The 14,052-nt window shown below is 52.5% G+C and overlaps 1 protein-coding gene and 1 long non-coding RNA gene across 5 annotated transcripts; one reads left to right on the top strand and one right to left on the bottom strand.

Moving 5' to 3' along the window:
• Window positions 1-3,271: 3,271 nt before the first annotated feature.
• On the bottom strand, window positions 3,272-7,286 carry LOC120093686 (uncharacterized). Of its 4 annotated transcripts, none has more exons than XR_015624897.1 (4): window positions 7,209-7,286; window positions 5,838-5,899; window positions 4,765-4,913; window positions 3,272-4,278 (listed from the first exon to the last, which is right to left on the bottom strand). It is a non-coding gene; the product is annotated as an uncharacterized LOC120093686 (long non-coding RNA). The 4 variants fall into 4 exon arrangements; XR_015624898.1 differs by lacking the exon at window positions 7,209-7,286 and adding an exon at window positions 6,119-6,245; XR_015624896.1 differs by lacking the exon at window positions 7,209-7,286 and having other exon boundaries at window positions 5,838-6,074.
• C1qtnf6 (C1q and TNF related 6) lies at window positions 6,749-13,314 on the top strand. The gene is made up of 3 exons (NM_001034932.1): window positions 6,749-6,816; window positions 9,298-9,535; window positions 11,311-13,314. The coding sequence occupies exons 1-3, from the start codon at window positions 6,811-6,813 to the stop codon at window positions 11,856-11,858; spliced, it is 792 nt and encodes a 263-aa protein (NP_001030104.1). The 5' UTR covers window positions 6,749-6,810; the 3' UTR covers window positions 11,859-13,314.
• Window positions 13,315-14,052: the final 738 nt, after the last annotated feature.

Below are 14,052 nucleotides of genomic sequence, written 5' to 3'. Positions count from 1 at the left end.
CCATGGGACCCCAAGGAGAATAGTCTTGAGTGGGTCCCCAGGCTGTCCTGGAGGTGAGCAAGGAGTGGTCCTGAAGGAGCCTCAGAGGACTTCCTATCACTGACAACCCTCGGCCCTTGGGGAGTCCCCTGTAAAGCTGTGAGAGGAACATAGCCCTAAAAGTTATGTGAGGGGTTGGAGAGAGGGCCCAGAGGACCAGAACACATGGCTGGCAGTTCACATTCCCCGTAGCCAGTTCCAGGGATAGATACCCTCTTCAGTCTCCCAGGGTACTTGGGGGAACTGACTCCAAGTTGTCCGAAGACCTCCACATGTATGCCATAGTACACACACACACACACACACACACACACACACACTCACACACACACACACACTCACACACACTCACACAATACTCTCACACACATGCTCACATACACACTCACACATACATACACACTCTCTCACACACACTCACACACACTCTCACACACACTCACACACACTCACACACACTCACACACACTCACACAATACTCTCACACTCACACATACATACACACTCTCTCACACACACACTCACACACACACTCACACACACATTCACACACACATACTCTCTCACACACACTCACACATACATACACACTCTCTCACACACACACACTCATACACACACTCTCACCCACACTCACACACACTCATACACACACTCATATACACACTCATACACACACTCTCATACACACATATACATACACTCACACACACACATACACACACTCACGTGCATGCACACACACATGTACAGAGAGAAATGAAAATAAATCCTAAATATATATACATATAATGGGACCCAAAGTTAGGTGTCCCAGACCTTAGACTCCATTGTAATGTGAACCTACTGGGTGACATTTTTTCACTTCTCTGGGCATAGCTCACTTAGCTAACAGAGACTTTTCTGAGGGCTGACTGTGTGTCAGCATCCTCCGTCAGACTGGGTTGTCCTGGGGACAAGGTTACTGGGTATGTCAGGGCATGCCTCTGGACGTACCCTGGTGGCCACTTGTGTATGGCTCCTTTTTGGCCACAGTGGGAAAGGTGAGTATATATGTGTTCTGGGAGAGCTTAGTAGGTGTGCACAAGAGGCAGGTGCTGGAGCCTGAGTGTACCAGGGTTGGTGTGTGCTGACACTCTACAGTTAGACAAAGCATCCAGCAAGGTCATAGGCAGCTGAAATCCCATGCTGAGGCACAGGCTGTGAAGTCATGGTGTCCTGGAGAGGTAGCTCCTGCTAGGGGCTGGCTTGTGTTCCTCCCAGTTCCTGTATTGCAACCTTAACCTGTTTTTCTTTCTTTTGGAGACAAGGTCATTGCAGATGTAAAAAGGGAAGGAAGTCATGTTCAAGTAGGGTGGACTCAATACAATGCGTGTCCCCAGGGAAAGAGATTTAGACAGACACGACCAAAATCAGTATAGGGGTAAAGGTCAAAGTCATGGGGCAGCACACTCCTGTGATTCCAGGACTACCTGTAGCTCAAGGCCAGTTTGTACTACATAGTGAGACCCTGTCTTAACAACCCAGCACCCCCCTAAGACCAAGGTGAGCCTTCTCCAAGCCCAGGGATGCTGAGAATGCCAGCAACCTCCAAAAGACAGATGGAGGCTGCGAACACACCCAGTGCCCAGAAAAGCTACAAGGGTGATAGCTTACTCTTGGAGCTTTGCACTCCTGAATTGTCACAATAAACTCATGTGCATGCTTGGGTGTGTGTCTGTGTGTGGTGGGTGTCTGTGTCTCTGTGTGTGTCTATGTCTATGTCTGTGTGTCAGTGTGTGTGGTATGTGTGTGTGTGTGTGTCAGTGTGTGTCTATGTCTCTGTGTGTCTGTGTGTTGGTGTGTGTCTCTGTCTCTGTATGTGTGTCTGAGTGTGTGTCTGTGTGTGTTCAGATGTGTGTCTGTGTGTCTGTGTGTGTCTATGTCTCTGTGTGTGGTAGGTGCATGTTTGTGTGTGTGGTGTGTGTACGTGTGTACGTATGTATTTGTTAGTGTGTGTACATGTGTGCTGGCATACATGTATGTAGGCCTGTCAGATGTCTTCCCCAATCTCTGTCAGTTTATCTTTTAGACAAGATCTCTCACTGGACCCAATGCCAGGGCTAGAGATACACATGACCATGAACTGCTTTTTCGTGTAGGTTTCGAGGGATCCGAACTCAGGTCCTCACACTTGTAAGCAGGCATTTTACCACCTAAGCCATCTCTTCAGCCCGTTTTCTCTTTTGCATGGCAAAGTCTCACTCAGTAGAGCAGGCTGGCCCAGACGTCAAGACTCTTCTACCTTAGCCTCCCGAGTGCCTGGACTACAGGCCTGAACCACTGCTCCTGGCAACACAGTAATCTTTGTTTCTGAAGTTCCTGCTGTACTCTTGTGAAGACCACTGCCCATTTGCCATGGGGTGGTCCCATTTGTCATGGGGTGGTCCCATTTGCCATGGGGTGTTATTCTCGGGTCCTGAGAAGATCTGTCCAACCAACCTGCAACATGTGGTTAACTGCCAAAGGCTGAGCCCAGAGGCCAAATGGCTTGTCTAGGAGCCAGGGAAGGGACAGCAGAGTGTTAGTGTGTGCACACTATGGATTCAGACTGCCTATGGTGTAGTCCCAGCCCATCTGTTTACTAATTGCCTGACTTTGAGCCCATAGATGAACCTCTGCTTGCCTCAGCATCTTCCTCCTTGGGCCAAGGAAGTGCTTAGGCTGTTAGATGAGCTAACTTTTGCAGATCTTGGGCCAGTGCCTCCTGCCCAAGTACAGGTACTGTACAAGCATTTTCAGAAGTGTGTCCACAGGACAGATGTGCAAGACCTCCTGGGTGGTCTGTGATGTCATGTCATGTCTGTGTTGCCCAATGTCAGGACCAGAGAGAAGACCAAGAACATTCCCAACTCTGGTTCAGGGCCATCCTCCTTCCTCAGTTTCCCCAGTGCTAGGTGGATAGGGTGATGCTGGAGGTCGCGTGCTCTGAGACTACCGGTGCCAGCTCCTTGATGGCACACAATGCTCTTGGAAGTGTGTAAAGCAGACAAGATGGTCAGATACACAGCTTCCGTTGCTTCCTAGAGGCCCAGTGTCCCAAGCAGAGCAGCCCTGGACAGGCACTCCAGGGTGCTGTAGAGTGAGGGTGAATCTGGAGTTTGCACCTGTGTGCAGACACTTCTCTTTCTCACTAGTTCCAAGGAATGCCCAGCCATGACTCGTGCCCCATAGGGACCCAGAGACCTGGGATCCTAGCCACATACTTTATTAATATCTTGTTTCAGGTGAGGAGACTGAGGCGTGGGGTCAGGGCAGGAGGTTTCAAAGCTTTGCAGAGAAGGGACAGAACGTCCTTTTTCAGTCGGACTTTCTGCTTTAACGGTCAGGAAATGTGTCAATATTTGCTCATGGGAACTGCCGCCCCACCGCCCTCGGTCAACACCTCCAGAGCCTGTTTGGTTTCTCCATCTGTGTCTGAGCTCTGTCCACTCTCTACCAGGGAGGTCTCTGTAGGCACTGGCTGTAATAAATGGACAAACACGACCTGACTTACATGTGGGCAGTGGCACGGGTGTTCTTGGCCACACGCAATCAGGGGAACCCCAGATGGTTCACTTCCTAGCTCAGAGTGCCTGTGAGCCAGTCTCGGGCCCTGGTGGAGCCTCGGTTTCCTCATTCCTGAAGTACACCTCACAACCCCATCTTGTAGGACTATCATTGATTGGACTGCAAGGTGATCCAATGACTCCCACTCAGGTCAGCCCAGTGCTTTCTAAATCCGCCAGGGGGCGCCGCTGGACCTCAGAGCACCAGCTCTTCCTCTTCGCTCAGATTCGGCTTGATTCGGCCATAATCGGAACCACCCGGTTGGACCCGACTCTGTTCGTTTAGGCTCGGAAAAAAAAGTCTCTGTTCGGCTGTACTCGGCCTTACTCGGCTGGACTAGACTCTGGCCCTGTTTGGATATGCTCGACTCCTTTCTAGGGTTCCACGGCGTGGGCCCTGGATCTCTGCCCACTTTCTGGGGGTGCTGAGGTTTGGAGGAATAAACTCTGCTCCCCAGCCAGGCTTGGACTGCCTGCCGGGGTTCTGGTACTGGGTGCAGGGCCTCGCGCTGGCTCCCTCCAGAAGATGGCGCCCTCCTACCCGTCTGTGCAGACCTTAACTTGGTGGTGACCTTGAACTCCAACTGTAAATTACCATTCACGATTTATACTCGGCTCACTTCTGGCGTCAGCAAGTCCTTGTCCTGACTCCTGGGAGAAAGGGCGGGAGTGAGAAGAGAAACAAACACATCATGGGAGTCTGGCCTTAGACCTGGTTCTGGCGATTATGTTCCAGTATACGTTTGCTGACAGAGGCTTTGAAAGAGTGTAGAAGGTGTCATGGACCTTAGGGTACTGGTGGGTGTGTGGAGAAAAGTGGGTGCACACCTCAGCATACAGAGCTTAACCAAAGTAGCAAGGTACCCTTTGGTTGGCTATTTCCAGACATTAATACATTCCTGGACTCTTCAAAATTGTCTGGCCCAGGGTCATTAAGACCCAAAGAAATGTCAGGCAGTGGCAGTGCACACCTTAAACCCCAGTGCTGGGGAAGCAGAGGAGGGCAGATGTCTGTGAGTTCGAGGCCAGCCTGGTCTAAAAAGTGAGTTCCAAGATAGCCAGGACTACACAGAGAAACCTTGTCTCAACCCCCTCCCTCACTGCACCCCAAAGACTCAGGGAAGTAAGGAAACTTACCCAGTATCATGGAACAGAGAGCTGTAATCTGTTACTCCAGGACTGGACTCCATGTCTCAAATCTACCTGATGTGCCTGGAACATCTTCATGCCTGAGGTCAGTGGCTGGGAGCCTCCCGGTTTGTTAAGGTGAAATGAACAGGTTGTCCCTGTATAGGGTGGTACGGAGTGTAGTGGGGTACCAGTGCAAGGCACACAGCCAGCCTTCTGCACAACTGTGCCCTTCGCCTGCTTCTTCCTGATCCATCCATCTTTTCTTTCACCCATTTTCCCAGTTTTCTAACACCAGAGATTTGAGACCGCCTGGTGCCGTCCCCACCCTTGGGGCTGCTGATTCAGCCCTTTGCCCTGGTGGCTGCAGCTTGAAACGGTAGCCTCCCTTTAGTCCTGGCTCTGTGCCCCAGGAATGCTACTCAGGGCGGGCTACACAAAGCCATGCCTGTGTGAGTCTGGTGGTGACCCCTGCGGTGGCCCCTATAGGGCTATCATCCCTCTATCTGCTTTCTTCTGGGCCCCCCAGTATTCCTAACTGGACCTGAGGAACCCATGTCCTTTTGGGATGCAGCACCAGACTAGAAGAATCTGGTGTCCTTCCAACTTGGATTTCACTTATGTGACCTTGTACCAAAGGCTTGGTCTCCCTGGGCCACAATGTCCCTAATTAAGGGATGGGATTAGGTCATTTCTGAGGCCCCTTCCAGGCCTGAGATTGCTGTTGGATTGTCTGCCTAAATACCCAGAATGCCTGAGCCCAGAGACAGCCCTGTCAAAGACCCTAAGGATCAGGGCTGGTGTACATTTTTATTTTTTTATTTTTCTTTTTTTTCGGAGCTGGGGACCGAACCCAGGGCCGTGCGCTTGCTAGGCAAGTGCTCTACCGCTGAGCTAAATCCCCAACCCCACTTTTTTTATTTTTTAACTGTTAGTGGGGCCAGGAAGTCCAAGACCTAAATCTATCCCATTAGCAGTGGGCTGGAGAGCAATACTGTGGCCAAGACCCTCTAGCTTCTTACTTGCTCATACTCCGTGGCCTGGAGAGAGGCCGGGGTTGGGGTGGGAATAAATCCAAATACCTTTGAGGACCAAGGTCTCCAGTGAGGTGAAGCTTAGCTCAGGGAAGAGGTGTTCAGCAAAACTGAAATAACAGATCGTCAAGGGTGAGGGACATTTGACATGAACTGCTCAGGGTTTCTGACCCCAGGATACCAGGGCCAGGAGCCAGGCAGTGACTTTGCTAAATGTTCCCCAGTCTGCCCGGGAGGAATCGGAGGCAGAGTTCTCACTAGACCCAGGGCACACAGGCTGCCTCCCCTCGCCCCAGCCCCCGCCCCACCATGAACTTCTTGGGGGTTACTTCTGTGAGGGAGATAGCTTTAGGAGACCAAAGGTTGATTCAATGAAGGCAGGATTCCAGGTGCAGAAGATAGAATAAGCTATCCTTTGTCCAGCACTTGCGTGCGAGGGGCAGAATCCTAGACCACCTTGGGTAGGAGAGACAATACTTAGCTATGTTGCTGGGTGTTAGGACCAGGATAGCCTATGGAGGATGTGTGCCAGTGCCCCCATGCCACTCCCTCTGTCTCTGTAGCTCTTAGCAGATGACTCTTGGGCTCAGACTAGATCCAGGCTGCAGAGTCCCTAGCTCTGCCTCCCTTTCCCAGAGTAATGCAGAGCCCTGCCCCGTCTCTGCCGCCTCCAATTTCCAGGCCAAGTATTTCTCAGCTCTTGATACTCATCCTGGCTAATTCTTGGGGCATTTGACTCAAACAGATTCCCGTAGCTGGGCTTGGACCACAGATGCCCAAGGTGTTAAAGATCTGAGTCTCCCAGTATCTCCGAGGCAGATCCCCAGGCTGGAGCGGCGGGAGCAGGAGGAGGGGACTGGGAAGCCAGCTCAGCATGCTCCCTCCTCCCTTCCTCCATCCCTCCGCCCTCCTAGCTCAGTCGTAGGCCTAGGGGTTGGGCCTGCAACAAGTTATCATCACAGACATGGGCCAAGGAGCCAGAGGCCGTTCGGGGTCTGTGAGTTGAGCTTGAGGCTGCAGGATGAGGGTGAGTGGCTGGTGGCCTCCCTTCTTCTGTCTGGGATGGGAGCTGGGGGTCATAGTCTGAGATGCCTCTGTTCCCCTCTTTCTGGTAAGCACATAGCTCTTTCCCTCTGGCCTAGCCAGCTAGCTCATTGGAAGATCTCCTCTTCTCTGCTACCCTGCACTTCTTGTGTTTACCTGCCCCTGCAGGGACTTCCTCCGCCCCCCCCCACACACCTCCAAGCCACTAAGCCCGGCCCACCCATCTGGATAACAACAATGGTACCCCAGCTACCTGCCAAGATGCTCTGGCTTTTTAGGTGAGGTGGTGGGAAACAGAAAGACCCCTCTATGGTTGGTGTGATCCCCTATGCTTAGTCCTGCCTGCCCCCCCTCCCAGAACCCCATCAGGGATACCATCTGCGATTAGTACTATTTCCATGGAGAGGGCCCTGCTTCCTGCTTCCTGCTCCCAAGCTGCAGCTCTGTGTCTCTGAGCATCTGACTCCTGACTCCCAAGGGACCAGACCAATAGGAAACAAAAATGTCTCCAAACCACACCGACTCTCCGGAAGTTCTTTGCCTTTCAAGCCCTATACAGGAAGAGGAGGGAATGGGCACTTTGAAGTCTTTGACAAGCTAGGCAGTTTCCCAGAGTGTAAGTTGCCTGTATTGCCTAGCAAGGCAGACATGTTGGCATCTTGTGTGAATGAAAGAGGGGCTAAGCTGCAATCTCTAGGTCACGTGACCACTAGGTCACATGTTTGTTAGTTATTTGGATTCCCCCCCTAGGGTGGGCATATGGCCAGAATAAAGTGTGTGTGTGTGTATATATATATATGTGTATGTGTGTGTGTGTGTGTGTGTGTGTTTGTGTGTGTGTATGTGTGTATGTTTGTGTGTGTGCCTGTGTGTATCTGTGTGTGTCTGTGTGTGTGCATGTGTGAACGTGCGTGTGTGTCTGTGTGTGTCTGTGTGTGTCTGTGTGTGTGTGAGTGTGTGTGTCTGTGTATGTGTGTGTATATGTGTGTATGTTTGTGTGTGTGCGTGCGTGTGTGTATGTGTGTATGTTTGTGTCTGTGTGTCTATGTGTGTGCGTGTGTGTGCCTGTGTGTGTCTCTGTGTGTGTCTGTGTGTGTGCATGTGTGAATGTGCGTGTGTATATGTGTGTGTCTGTGTGTCTGTGTGTGCGTGTCTGTGTATGTGTGTGTGTATGTTTGTGTGTATGTTTGTGTGTGTGTCTGTGTGTGTGCATGTGTGTGTCTGTGTGTGCGTGTCTGTGTGTGCGCGCGTGTGCGCGTGCACTGTGGGGGGTGTTGCTGCGACCTGTAGTTAAGAATAGGCATGGAGTTGGTCTCTGAGAGGTTTCCCTGCCTGTGGAATAGAAACAGCAGGCCCCAGCAGTGTGGACAGAATCATTCCAGAAAGGAGGTGTCTATGAAGACACCTCCTGTTGTCACCCTGGCCCCCAGAGATCCAGAGCTTCTGTCCCTTTAACACATAGCCTTTCATGAAGTAATCATTTTACCTTCTCAGCCTGTATTAACCACAGAAAAATATTTTTGAATTTGTACTAAATGTTAAAGAGGAACAAAAAGGAAATAAACAAAGAGACGCCAGAGGTGTAAAAAACCAGTCTGGTTTCAATAGCACTTTCTGATCTGTGATAATTGGGTGGAGCCAGCCCCCGAGCCTGTCACCACCTCAAAGGCCCACTGCAGGCTTCCTGCCTATTGGTCCAGGTTCCTCTGGTGTCCGGCCTACTTCCTGCCCCACTCTGGAAACTCTAGACCTCATCATGTTCAAGTCTCAAGATGGAACCTTACCATCTCTGATTCCTTTCAACTTCCAGGTGCTTTCTGTTCACCCCCTTAATTTCAATTTACCACCTCAGTGGCTGATTGGTAGGCCTGTCATGATTGACACAACCACCTTCAAATCACATGGCTTCTGGGCAAGTGGTTTGTTACCAGAGGATGAGCCCTGCTAACCAGCCTTATGTTGTTCCAAAGGGCACATCTCTGACTTGTTCTTCAAGAGGGACACCTCCTGCTTCTGCACAGAAGCACGGGCCTGCAGGGTTAACAATGCCTCGGTCTCAGGGACCCTAGGTCCTGTTACCTCCTATGTGCTTGCAAGAGATCTTGCCAAGGTCAGCAAACAGCCTTTAGAGACATTCTCCATCTCCTTAGTTAGTTGGATATCTTCCTTGGTGTCTTAGTGGAGGAGGGTTTGTGCCATTGGAGTGTCACCACGAGGCCTTCCTCCTTCCCAACCCACGTGGCAGTGACCACAGTTGATAGACGCCAGGAGGCTCGATGGCCAGTCTAGTATCGTCTCCCCACCCCCCAAGGCTTGCTTCCCCGGAGGCCCCAGACTTGCCTTACACACACAGAGGTCTTACTCTGCTCCCCTAGTAACACTGGGTCTGCCATGGCTACAGTGTTATCCCTGGGCCTTGACACACCAGATATGCTGAGAGAAATGTATTTCTTTCTCCTTCCAGGTCATCATGGGGACAGCCAGCCTGGGGTCCATCTGGGCAGTATTCCTTCTTCCTCTTGTGTTTGGGGTCCCCACAGAAGAGCCTACCTTTGGGGAGTCTGTGGCCTCCCATCTCCCCAAAAACTGTCAACGATGTTGTGACCCTGAGGACCCACTGTCCCCTGCTGACACGGTCAATGCTGTTCCCCCCTATGTCCTGCCCGAGGTCAGGCCGTACATCAACATCACCATCCTGAAAGGTGAGTTCCCACACTGGGAGGGCGTGGGGTAGGTAGGGACGGAGTGACAGCAGAAAGCAGGGCAGGCCTTGCCTAGGCCCTGTCTGCCTTTGGTCTGCATATGCACAGCACGTAGGATGTGGAGGGAGCCAAGGAATAGGTGACACTCAGCGAGCAGATTCCCCAGGTTAATGGAGTAGGTGAGGGAAAGGCCTTGGGACCCAAAATGTGGGCAGAGGGTGTTGGGGTGACGTGTGGGGCATAGTCAACAGCGTGAGCATGGCAGGCCACAGGGCTCCTGGGAAGGCGATGTGTAAGCTTGCATTCACGGGGTAAGGGGCTTCCCAGCAGGGGTGTGAAAAGAGATATCATGGTGAAAAAGACGGGGTCCACGGGGTCACCAGCCACCACCAGGATATAGTTTCTTTCCGTGGGATCCGAGGAGTTGAACAGAGAGGACCTGGCCCCATAGGTTTCATATGGTACACACAGGGACAGGGGTTGAAGTGCAGTGTCTTGGGGGAGTTCGATGGCTGGAGGTCAGGATGACTGGGTGACCCCTTGATAGATAGCGACCGGAACCGTGACTGCCACCGTCACACCATTGACATCCTTGCCCCATCTTTGCTCACCATGTCCCCACCCAATGTGAGGACAGCAGAGGAGGGGCTCTCCTGGGGTCACCTCGACGTCAGAGACAGAGCAGGGCACTCCCCTCTGATAGCCAGCAGGCACCCGAGACTCCTGCACATGCTGATCCCCCCGGAGAAGATGTGCCATGGCCTCTTTCCATACAACTTCAGAAGCTTAGCTTCTGGAGATAGAAGGACCTGGGTGTGGATACCCTTCCTGTGGCTATCCATGTCCTGTGGTACCCTGGACCGGGATGTCAAAAGTGTATGGCTCCCTGTAGCACAAAGAGCCCAGGGTCTAAGCACCTTGCCTTGTGGGTCAAGATGGCCTCTTTCTAAACCTCCTGCCAGATTGTGTGTAGAAGGAAAGCAGTCTTCTTCTCACTCACTACTACCACGGACTTAGGCTGAGCAGAGCGGGTGCTCAAGTGTCCTGTACCCAGTGAGGCGCTTCCCCCAGGACATGGCACCTGTGGAGCCAGCACACAGCCATGGCCACGCCCACCCCACTTTCCTTTGGTCTGTCTTCAAAGACCTGTGCTTCTCTCTACCATCTGCTGACCTCACCATGGTGGTCAAGGAGACCTGAGGAAGTATACCTCACCAGGGAAATGCGTGGAGTCAGGTCTCTTCAGTACACACCAGGCGTGTTTGTTGGGGACGGCAGCGTATTTGTACTCAAATTCAGCCTGCAGCCAGGGCAGGGAAAGTGACTAGGCTGGAGATCACCAGCTCAGGGGAGGGTGGAGATGGGCTGGGCCAGGCTGAGTGGATGTCCTGTCCTCTCCTTGACAGGTAAGGACTCACGCATGTATAACCTTGAAGGTCCCTTTTAAGGTCCACCCTAAAAACCCAAGACCCAAAGGCAGTTTTCTTCTCTAACTAGAAGTGCAAAATATGTCTGACCTTACCCTACCTCCTAGCTGGCCTAGGTGGTGCAGCCTCCCAGACTGAGCTGGATAGGACACACTTTAGGTTTTGGAAATGGCCTCAGTTTCACTTCTGCAGAGGGATGTTTGGGGTGGTAATACCCAGCATGCAGTTAGGTGCTTAATAAACACTAGCTCCTTTTCTGGACCCAGGCAAAGGTGGAAGCTTCCAAAACAGAGTGCTTAGCACAGGGATGGGTACCTGTCCTGACTTCTCCCCTTCATGTCCTCACAGGTGACAAAGGGGACAGAGGTCCTTCAGGAACGCCAGGGAAGCCAGGCAAGAATGGTACCCGAGGGGACCGTGGCTCTCAGGGTATCAAAGGTGACAAGGGGCAGGCAGGTAGCCCTGGCAGCTCGTGCCAGACGCATTACTCGGCCTTCTCTGTGGGCCGCAAGACGGGCTTGCACAGCAGCGAGAACTTCCTCTCACTGCTGTTCGACAGGGTCTTCGTGAACACGGACGGCCACTTCGACATGGCCACTGGCCGCTTCGTGGCTCCCCTGCGAGGCCTCTACTTCTTCAGCCTCAATGTGCACAGCTGGAATTACAAGGAGACCTACGTGCACATAGTCCACAACGAGCAGGCGGTCGTGATTCTGTATGCACAGCCCAGCGAACGCAGCATCATGCAGAGTCAGAGCGTGATGCTGCCCCTGGTGCCAGGTGACTACGTGTGGGTGCGGCTCTTCAAGCGGGAGCGGGAGAATGGCATCTACAGCGATGACATGGACACGTACATCACCTTCAGCGGCCACCTGATCAAGGCAGAGGACAACTGAGCTTCCCCGGCCGCCTTCACAGCTGGGTGGCTGGTGGCTAGGGCAGGTCCTGTAGGTCCTAGGGCTCGGTCTGCTGCCCTCCATTCCTTGTCTCCACTGTAATCTGTCCCCATCCCCTCCCCTGTTGGCTTCATTTCCCCATACTTTTGGGCTCACTTATTCCAGACTTTGCCAGCCTCTAGAGTGGCTCTCCTGACACTCCACCATGCTATTTGTCCCCGTGGACTTTGTTATATGATGGATTCTGGCTTCTCATTCTAGACCCAGGATTCTGCATTTCTAGCGATTTCTTCTGGAATACTGTTGCTACTGGTTGATGGATCACACTTGAGGAATTGTGCTCCCTAGAATGTTCCCAGCATTTCTAGGGACTTCACGAACACTCTGGAATTCCCCCCAAACTCTATTCTTCCCCATATCCTCCTCCCCCTGGGCTTCACCCACCTCTGACCTTTCACCTCCCCGCCATTTTCCAGACGCTGTTCATTTGTGAATTCATCAAATGCCGAACGCTCACTTGGTCTCAGGCCTTAGGAAGGCCCAGAAGTGGGTACTAAGACTTGAGCATATACTGGGTGCTCCTCTAAACTGGGTTTTTAGGCACTGTGGGCCCTTCTCCACTGCTTCCATGGTGCCATAGATCCTGGAGATGGGGATGATGTCCCTTTTCCACTCCCTGCATTCTTGTCCAGTACCCAGCATTAATGCAAATATAAGAATAGTCTTGGCTGGGAGGAGACCCAGGGGTTTGGATGCACCTAGACGAAGGGGCATCTGGGAACTGGAGCTGTTCTCTTATCTGACCTTTGAAGGCTCCTGCCCTTCCTCTTTCCCCATTCTCCAGGACATTAGCCACGGTCAGACCATGTACCAGTGCTCTCTGGCCCTCCTGGCTTCTCAAAGGCCCAGGCTCACACTGGGTTTATGAAGGTGCTTAAGCGCCCACCCGTCCCCCTGGAGGCGGCTCCCATTTCAGAGCTTCTCCTGCCTGTATTGCCCTTGTAGACATCGTGGGCAAGTCAGGCAGGATAGAGGTGGCAGGTTTCAGCCCAAAGCAGGTCTGGGGTCTGAAGCCAGTGACATTCAGGTTACCCGGGGGTCTTCTCTGAGCCATGCTGCCAAGACAGGCCCTGGGGGAGGTTGTAGAAAAGCAAGGGGCACCAAGACCCCCATGCCTTTCTCAGGGTGTGTGGCCTGGTGACCCTCCAACCTTCCCCTCTTCCACTGTAGCCTGCCCGAGCTTCTCAGGGGAAGGTGGCCTCCGTCCATTGGTGCTTCTGCAGATCTAGGGCAGGGCTGGCCCTAGGAGGGTATCTCTGGTGCTTACAGCCAAGGGAGCCGTGGCAAGGTGACAGAAGCCATGTGCTGTGATGGCTGGTTCCATAAAACCATCCTCAGCCCAACTGTCCTTGCCTGCTTGGCCAGTGTGAATAAAGATATTGGATTCTCTTGGCAACTCAGCCTGGTACTTTTTGCCCTACAGCCATCCTCTGCCTTGGAAGATAGACGATTTGTCCCACCAGTCATTCACAGCCAGAGTCCTGGAGTCTCACTGAGAGTCAGCTAATATCTATCTGGGCAAGTCCCCACATCTCTGATTTCACTGTCTGCAGAGTGGAGCTGACCATGGTTTACCGCATGGTGGTGGGGGCGTAGGGGCTTCAGGACCAGAAGGCGTGTTGCCCAGCAGGTGTACCTCTGTGCAGCCGAAGCACAGTGCTGATTTCCCTCAGAGAACATTCCAGAGACTCACCTTCCAGCCGGGTACTCCAAAGTGCACTGCTACTGTGACACAAAAGCAACTCAGGACAGAAAGGGTTCATTTTGGCTTGAGGGTAGTCGACCATGGCATGGATGACACGGCAGCTGCGTTGTGAGGTGCTGGTCACATCAGGAGACAGACGAATGTTTTCTCTCTCCCTTTTATTCCGACCTGGACCCCAACCACAGTGCCTCCCACCTTCCCTGACCTAGAAACAACTTCACAGGCATGCCCAGACACTTGTCTTAGGTGATTCTAGATCCTGCCAAGTTGACAATATTCACCACATACCAACCACAGCACCTCTCTTGGGCGAGGGACCGCAGTCCCGTACCTCTGTCTCATAAGGAAACAGCTGGAAAATACTCATCATACCTCCTGGAGGATGGTCTGCTGGGGGTGGCCATATTGACCAGCACGGTCCCTTGCCTA

This window comes from Rattus norvegicus, chromosome 7 (genome assembly GCF_021556685.1).
Source record: "Rattus norvegicus strain SHRSP/BbbUtx chromosome 7, alternate assembly SHRSP_T2T, whole genome shotgun sequence".
Lineage (NCBI taxonomy): Eukaryota > Metazoa > Chordata > Mammalia > Rodentia > Muridae > Rattus > Rattus norvegicus.
The sequence above is the reverse complement of the archived record's forward strand: the minus strand, read 5'-3'. Positions and strand labels throughout refer to the sequence as shown.